The sequence below is a fragment of the Caretta caretta genome, chromosome 3 (assembly GCF_965140235.1).
Source record: "Caretta caretta isolate rCarCar2 chromosome 3, rCarCar1.hap1, whole genome shotgun sequence".
Lineage (NCBI taxonomy): Eukaryota > Metazoa > Chordata > Testudines > Cheloniidae > Caretta > Caretta caretta.
Window position 1 is genome coordinate 17,797,693 of NC_134208.1, and position 9,274 is coordinate 17,806,966.

At 43.6% G+C, this 9,274-nt stretch overlaps 1 protein-coding gene across 1 annotated transcript in view; it reads right to left on the reverse strand.

Annotated features, from left to right (window-relative positions):
- The window catches only part of SPATS1 (spermatogenesis associated serine rich 1), a 32,320-nt gene extending 23,396 nt beyond the window's left edge, over window positions 1-8,924 (reverse strand). Inside the window, 3 exon segments of the mRNA XM_048842205.2 lie at window positions 7,392-7,507; window positions 7,593-7,749; window positions 8,639-8,924. Coding sequence (XP_048698162.2) covers window positions 7,392-7,507; window positions 7,593-7,749; window positions 8,639-8,924 — 559 coding nt within the window.
- Between the last annotated feature and the right edge of the window lie 350 nt (window positions 8,925-9,274).

Below are 9,274 nucleotides of genomic sequence, written 5' to 3' on the forward strand. Positions count from 1 at the left end.
AGAATGGTAAGAAAATGAATCGGCATTGACTAGTTTACTCAAAATCAACTGACAAAGTGTTCTGTTCTTGTTGCAAAATATTTGACAAGAATGCCAAATCGTTGCTTGCTCTTTCCAGGTACAATGACTGGCATTACTTGGCTGATGCCCTCAAGCAACATGAAAAGTCACCCAACTACTTCATGGCCTCCAAATGGATGGAGGTCAAGTCCAGGCTCAAGCTGAATAAAAGCAAAGATGCAGAAAACAAGTGCATTATTAATGTAGAAACCCAGCACTGGAGGAATGTGCTCAAGTGTCTGATCTCAATTACCCTCTTCATTTCAAAGACTAATTCGGCTTTCCGGGGTTCGTCAGATAAGTTGTTCACTCAACATAACAGTAATTTCCTCGGTTTGGTAGAGCTCCTTGGGAAATACGAAAATGTCATGCATGAGTATGTATGTTGAGTAGCTTGTAAAGAAGCTATCGACCATTGCTGCAGCAAAACAATTCAAAACAAATTGATTGATCTGACGGCAAGGAAGATGCTTGCTAATGCATTGATGCAGCTTGGCAAAGCGAAGTACTATGCTGTAATAATGGACTGCACTCCCGAAATTAGTCACAGTGAAAAGATGTAATTTATAATAAGATTTTTTGACGATGAGGATGGCTGTAAAGTAACGGAACACTTTATCTGCTTCTAGTCTGTGGACGACACTACTGGATAAGGCCTAACAGAACTGTTTATGAACGCTTTGAATGAGAATAAAATAAAGCTTCAGGACTGCCGTGGCCAAGGCTACGACAACAGTGTGAACATGAAAGGAAGAAACAGTGGCATCCAGGCAAGGATCCTTGTGCTGAATCCAAGAGCTTTCTTCGTGCCTCGTGATTGCCATTCCCACAACCTGGTTGTGTCAGATGCAGCATCATCTTCTTTAGATTCAGTATCTCTCCTTGGAGTACTGCAAAGGATATATGTTCTGTTTTCAGCATCAATATCAGGTGGAAGATCATCACGGACAATGTTACAAATGTGACCTTGAAGCCACTAAGGGACACTTGCTGGGAGAGCCGCATTGACTGTGTAAGGCCAGTGAGGTACCAAGTGACTAAAGTTTACTGGTGCAGTCAAGTAAAGCCGAGGCCAGAAGCCAACACTAGGCACAAAGCCTGGCAAACCAGATAACTGACTTCAGATTTCTAATCTCAATTGGCACGATATCCTGTTCCAAGTAACTTTGTAGGTAAGGCATTACACAGTCAATCAATGGACATCGCGACTGCTGTTACTTTGATGCAAAGCTGCCTTGATTTTGTTGTGGCCTACAGAGACAATGGATTTGAAGATGCCAACACTGTTGCCAAAAAAATGGTGGAAAACTTAGGAGTTGAGCCTGTCTTTAAGGAAACTCAAATTAATTGGAAGAAGAGACCGTTTGGTTATGAAAGCGGAGATGAGGTGATGGGAAGCTCAGAAGGAAAATTCAAGGGGGAGTTTTTTTACTCGCTCATTGACACTGCTCGAGTGTCCATTTTGCCACACAAGAAGTACTCTCCACTCCAAGTTCTCCAATTCATTCATGAGGCAGAGCTGAAGGACACTTTTCCTAATGTGTGGGTAGCTTTGAGGATTCTGATCATGCTGCCGGCCACAGTTGCGAGTGGTGAGCACAGCTTTTTGAAGCTCGGGCTCATTAAAACGTGTCTTGAATTGACAATGGCTGATGAGAGATTGACATCACTTGCTATTTTATTGCTTGAAAAGTCTTTGCATCTCTCTGATGCTGTGCTTCAGTTCGCGAGGGCAAAGGCAAGTAAAGCGACCTTCTGAACTAAAGGACTAGAGTTAACATTATAATGCTGTACCTATTGTAACGCTATTTAATACTGGTCCACCCAACGTAGGTGCACAGTTCATTTCTTGATCTTAATACATTTCAGATATTCTTAAAATTAAAAACTTTCTATAAGCCTAGAGGAAATGATTTTTTTTATTTGCTCATATATGGCATGAATAAATACAGATTTACAGATTCTAGCATGCAAATTTATCATTTTATGTGACAGGGATACATCATTCATGCAAATTGTGTATCAAAGTCCTGAAATGGGCTACCAATACAATAAAGAAATAAGGTATTCAACAGTTTAACAAATGGAGGAGTGACGGGGGAGCTGAAGACACTCCTTGTCTGGGGCACCATTTGGTTTAGGGACAATGCTGACCACAGATCTGATCTCATACAGCAGTTACCATGTTTCCATGTAAATTATGCATCACTGTTCTCCCAACCCAATTTCAGAGAATGGAAGGTTAATATTAAGAGGGATCTGGATAAATATGAACTGACTTTACATGTTAGCCTCTTAAAGTTAGCTTCATGAGCTATTATAGCAATTCACCAAATATTAAATGGCTTAAGCAGTCATTCCCATCTGACTTTCAGCTCTGCCACTGTTCAGACTAGCAGCGTAAACAACTAATCTCATAATCCCATGATGAATCCTCTGCTTTCCTCTCCTGTGTCTTGAAATGTCTCTCACTTTCTTCAAACTCCTCCTCAAAGCTCCCTTCTTTCAGTTAGCTTTCAGGCACTTTCGTGCTATTCAGTGGCAAAAAAAACACATTAATGCAGAGTTAAGGTTGCTTGGTGGTATGTCGTCCCTGGTAGAATATTGAGTTAAGCAAAATTCTAACGTCTGAAACCAGGAAATTCACAGTAAAGGTTGCCCATGCAACCTTAACTCTGCCCTCTTTCAGCAATGCTCCATTACGTCCCATTAACACATGTACCTTTACACTGCCTACCTCATCATTGCTGAAATGTACAAGCTCTTCACCTCCTTTACAACCCATTCACTCTCACTCAGAGGATTCCATCTAATACTATTAAAGGACAAAGAGGAAAAAAAAGATCCCCCCCACTCCCACCTGATATAACAAAATTTTGGTTAGACCAACTGCTGCCTACTCTGCTGACCAAAAGAAGACTGAGGGAAGATATGATTGCTCTCTCTAAATATATAAGAGGGATAAATAACAGAGAAGGAGAGGAATTATTTAAGCTCAGTACCAATGTGGACACAAGAACAAATGGATATAAACTGGCCATCAGGAAGTTTAGACTTGAAATTAGGTGAAGGTTTCTAACCATCAGAGGAGTGAAGTTCTGGAACAGCCTTCCAAGGGGAGCAGTGGAGGCAAAAGACATATCTGGCTTCAAGACTAAGCTTGATACATTTATGGAGGGGATGGTATGATGGGATAGCCTAATTTTGGCAATTAATTGATCTTTGACTATTAGCGGTAAATATGCCCAATGGCCTGTGGTAGGACGCTAGATAGGGTGGGATCTGAGTGACTACAGAGAGTTCTTTCCTGGATGTCTGGCTAGTTAGTCTTGCCCACATGCTAAGGGTTTAGCTGATCGCCATATTTGGGGGTCGGGAAAGAATTTTCCTCCAGGGCAGATTGGCAGAGGCCCTGGGGGGTTTTCGCCTTCCTTTGCAGCGTGGGGCACGGGTCACTTGCTGGAGGATTCTCTGCACCTTGAAGTCTTTAAACCACGATTTGAGTACTTCAATAGGTCAGACATAGGTCAGGGGTTTATTACAGGAGGGGGTGGGGTGAGATTCTGTGGCCTGCATTGTGCAGGAGGTCAGACTAGATGATTGTAATGGTCTAGTCTGACCTTAAAGTCTATGATTCTGTGTTCACAGTAAACCACTCCACAAAATAAAAACATGTTCTATTATAACAGAGACACCCGCAGTGGGCTAAGGACCCCCATATCCTGGCTCAGATGAGTGGGGTAGGGAAGGGACTCAGACACCCATAGAAATGTAAGAGCCCCCCAGATATGGGCACACACAGGAAGGGAGCATGTGGGGCGGTTACCCTTACCCCTATTCTTCCCCAGTCCCCTGCCACTTATCCCCACGCCTCCCTTCCCAGTATTCCACCCCTCCACTACCCTTAGCACCCTCACCTGAGCCCCCAACCTTTCTCCTCACCCCTACAACCCATCCCCATTAATCCCCCTTCCTATAAGCCCCCTTTCCTTGCCACAGCCCCAAACCCTCTCCCCCTACTTCACCCGCTAATACTCCTCCCATCCATGGAAGCATTCACATGTCTAACATTTTCCCCAAATATTTTGTTTACATTCCCCCCAGTATACAATTGCCAACTATGATTCACAAATTGTTGCAACCTCCAGCCACCCAGGCCAAATCTTTTTTGGTTTTAGGTGGGGTCTTGTCATTAACTTATCCTTAGTTTTGTTAATTGAAGGGTGAATTCACAGCCATTGATCTCAATGCGGTTTGTGATTCCTTCAATCATTAGTACCTCTCAGTTTAACAATACAGGGCAGCAGAAGGAAACCAGCTTTTTTGGCCAGGTGTGTAACCCAAATCTGGGTCACTCATGCTACCCCACACCCCTATGAGGCAAACTAGATTTCAAAGCAATGGAAGCATCTCTAGCTCTGAGCAAAAATAAAACACAAACAAAACAGATCAGCAGGTTACCTGTCTCCAGCACCCAGACACCCAGCTCCCAATGGGATCCAAACACAAATTAAATCCGTTTTACTCTGTATAAAGCTTATACAGGGTAAATTCATGAATTGTTCACCCTCTATATCACGGATAGAGAGACATGCACAGCTGTTTGCTCCCCCAGGTATTAACCACTTACTCTGGGTTTATTAATAAACAAAAGTGATTTTATTAAGTATAAAAAGTAGGATTTAAGTGGTTTCAAGTAATAACAGCCAGAACAACGTAAGTCACAAAGAAAAATAAAACAAAACACACAAGTCTAAACCTAAATCATTAAGAAACTGATTACAGGTAATAGCTCATCCTCAAAGATGTTCCAATAAGCTTCTTTCACAGACTAGTCTCCTTCCTAGTCTGGGCCCAATCCTTTCCCCTGGTACATTCTTTGTTAGATCCAGCAGACATCTCAGGTGGTAAACAGGGGTTTTCTCATGACTGGCAGCCCCTTTTGTCCTGCTCCACCCCTTTTTATGGCTTGGGCAGAAGGCGGGAATCTTTTGTAAGACCCCTAGTCTCCATTCCCCATGGGCTGGCCCACATGTACACAGGAAGGCTTTCAAGTAACTAGGGCCATTTACAGCTGATTGTTTCTGGAGCACTCTTAATGGCCTCCACTTAATATGTTTACATCGTGTTACAAGTTTATAGCTTATTCTCCTAACTCCAGATATAGAAATAATACATGCAAACAAGTAGGATGAACACACTTAGTATATTACAAGCTTTTAATGACACCATACAAGAGTATTTAGCGTAAAGCATATTCCAGTTATGTCATATTCATAAGCATACTTCCATAAAGCATATGGAGTGCAATGTCACAAAACATCCTAGAGACTTTTTGAAAAATAACTATATTTTTTATCCCAAATTTGGGTCACTAACCCTACTCTGCACCCTCCTAAGGCACACCAATTTTCAAAGGAATCCAGTAAGTGTGTCGATTTTAGGGGACTTTGAATTGTCAACCTGATTGCCAGCCTGTCAGCCTGACTAACCTGATTGCCTTCTATGATGAGATAACTGGCTCTGTGGATATGGGGAAAGTGGTGTACATGATATATCTTGACTTTAGCAAAGCTTTTGACATGGTCTCCCACAGTATTCTTGCCAGCAAGTTAAAAAAGTATGGATTGGATGGACTATATGGACTATAAGGTGGATAGAAAGCTAGCTAGATCGTCGGGCTCAACGGGTAGTGATCAACGGCTCAATGTCTAATTGGCAGCTGGTATCAAGAGGAGTGCTGGGATGGGATGGATTGCACCTCAGCCAGTTCGCGGATAACACTAAGCTGGGGGGAGAGGTAGATATGCTGGAGGGTAGGGATAGGGTCCATAGTGACCTAGACAAATTGGAGGATTGGGCCAAAAGAAATCTGATGAGGTTCAATAAGGACAAGTGCAGAGTCCTGCACTGCCATGCACTGCTACAGGCTGGGGACCGAATGGCTAAGCAGCAGTTCTGCAGACAAGGACCTAGGGGATTACAGTGAGGGGGGATTTGATAGCAGCCTTGAACTACCTTAAGGTGGGTTCCAAAGAGGATGGAGCTTGGCTGTTCAGTGGTGGCAGATGACAGAACAAGGAGGAATGGTCTCAAGTTGCAGTTAGGGAGGTCTAGGTTGGATATTAGGAAAAACTATTTCACTAGGAGGGTGGTGAAGCACTGGACTGGGTTACCTAGGGAGGTGGTGGAATCTCCATCCTTAGGGGTTTTTAAGGCCTAGTTTGACAAAGCCTTGGCTGGGATGATTTAGTTGGGGTTGGTCCTGCTTTGAGCAGGGGGTTGGACTAGATGACCTCCTGAGGTCTCTTCCAACCCTAACAGTCTATGAACCTTTAAACAGAAGCTGTGACACAACGTTAAGTATAATAGCACTCCTGTGTCACTATAATTTGCTCACTGTCTTGCATCTGATTATACCAACCAAAAATAAACAAACCCCTCTCCTGAAATATGTAACTTACAAATAAGATTATCACAGAAACAAAATGAATCATTGGACCTTGCTACAAGGATGCTCGATTCCTGCACCTTATTCTACCGCTGTCTCCTTTCCTTCCTATCCCTCATTTTGACCTGCTAGATATCTATTTTTAGCCATCCAGATTTTGGCCTCAACTTTCTGGATTCAGGGATTTGAGTGGGATTTTCAAATGAGCCTACATGATTTAGGAGCTTTGCCTTTTTCCTAAGTCTCTTAAGTGCTTTTGAAAATCCTATCTCATGTTTTCTTCCTTGTCTGTACAATCAATAATAATTCATCATAACTGGCAAGGGAAGAACCAGAGTTTGTTTCTCATGTGGTGCAAATGGGGGAGTCAGTGGAAGCACTCAAAGGAGAGAGCGACGTGATTGAAGCAATGAGTTAGGAAGATGATGTTGGCTAAGTGGTACAAGGTTGCAGTACTTACGCCCAAAAGAGGAGGTTGCAGTAGACAAGGCATGAGCTGATGAGCAGTGTGGGCAGCGCTTTGGCAGGTTAAGGCAGAGAGAAAAGCTGAATCATTTAAGGAAAATGTGACATGATTTGGATACAGCCTGAAGTCCAGAGAACGCAACACCACAAATGACACCCAGGTTACAGGCCTGAGTGATGGGAAGATGGTGGTACTGTCAGGGACGAAGAGCCAAGAGTTTGGAAGGAAGATGAGTTCATTTTTGACTATATGCAGACTGGTAAAACTGGTGTGAGATCAGCAGTAGGCTCTGCCTGTGTATGAAATAACACCTGAACAGAGCTGAGATACATTCTGCCCTGCAAGTAAATTATCTTTTTCTGTTATTCTTTACAATTTACTCAAGTGTGGGAGATTGCTGAAATCTGATCTTACCAGGAGGTGTAATAAACTGATGAGCTTCAGTTGCTGATTTAATTTCAGGTAGTGGAGCATTAGCGCATTGAGAGAAAGATGACAAGGGAAGCCTGGACTTCAGGTCAAGGTCCTGGCTAATCAAAAATAAAAGAGATGAGAGATCAGCTATTTCCTAGTAGTCACTGGAGCAATTATGATTAAGATCTGCTAATTTTGCACATAGAACAAGAAGGCTCTGTAGAGTGGATAGAAGGTTGGATGAGACTGTCTTGACTTGCACTGTCATGGGCTGCGTGGCGACGTTCATTAAGTCCATTGAATTTCATTGCATGGCCACTGAGTTCAGGAAGGTGGGCAGGGTTGCTGACTTGAGACCCTGTAATACGTATCTGATCTCTAACCACTACTTTTAGAGAGGCTGCAACAATTCCAAAACTCACTTCCTGTTTGGCAGTAGAGTTTGCATAGTAAAATTGGCCTGATTTTCCTCTGACTTTGTCAATGGGATTACAGCAGGGTAAAACTACAGTAAATGAGAGGAGAATCAGACCCACTGTCTTTAATTTTTTCCTAATAGTTAATCTATTATTTTCTAGCTGACCCTGGAAGCTTTTGCTGTTCACATACACCAAAATACCTTCTACCACCCCAAGAATATATCTGCAGCCTTGAGTATTTTCTTTCATCAAGATTTCATCCTCTGAATTCCTTCTTAACAAGACCTGTAATTGCAACTAGAATTATAGCCCCTAGACAGCTGCGAGGTCTGGTTTCTAAAAAGTTTATCCTGTGTGCTTTCCTGGATTGAAAACAATACCAAGTTTACGCAAGGCAGGGGAATCAAATCCCATTTCTGATGTTGCAACATCCTGCCACCAACCTAGTGGCAAAGTAAGAGAATGCCCCCACGTGGAAATATGCCTTTTCTGGGATCTGAAACTTTATTTTCAGTTGTCTTTTGCAGACCCCTTAGACATAATCTGCAGACCATGAAACCACTGGTTTAGTAAAGGAGACCCTGAGTTCAGAACCCATCAGTTCTTCCATTCTCTTAAATTAATTGTGAGCTGCTCAGAGCAGGGACCATGTGTGCTTTGTACAGTGTCCAGGACAATGCGGTCTAGATCCTGGATGGGGCCTTTGGATGCTACCACCAATAAAAAGGATACATAAAATAATAATCCTGGGGCTACCCCACTGTGATGTGATTTTGCCCTACAGGACAAAACCAAATACCCCTTTTTCCCTACTTCCCTAAACATTACCATCCTCATCACCTTGTGACACAGAGCTGCCCTCTGGGTTCTCCATGGTACCTCCCTCGCCTGCGGTGAGCCGCGTGCTATTCCCAGAGGGTGTGGTGCTCCCACCACATCTCTGTGACACCCAGGTCACTCTGGGGTCTTGGGGTCTCCAGAGACCAATGTGCGGGAGGAGTGGGGGCGGAGACTCAGTGCTAATTATGACATCTGAAACAGCTTATTGTGTTGTCTCTTGGGTGTCCAGGAAACGGGAGATACCAAACTCTCTGAAATAAGGGGGTGATCTCATGAGTCTTCTCCCTCATGCCTACCCCACACACCAGTTTATTGTGGAATCTCGCAGCGGTGGTGGATTTGCAGGCTCAGAGACAGAGCCTGTTCACGTTGCCTACCACCCTGCCCCCAGGAAGAGGCTGGGACCCACATGGTATGCTAGGTGCCATGTAGTGTCATGAGTTTATGAATGAATGACTTAACCCTACTGCCTGATCTGCCCCTTCCCTGGCAAGCAGTATCTTTGCTTGAGCCTTCGCCAATGGACGAGGACAGGGGCTGATACTGAGAAGGTGGGGGCCAGGGTTACAGAAGGAACTGAGGAGTAAGAAACTGACATGTCTGGGTTTGGTGTGAGGAGTTGGG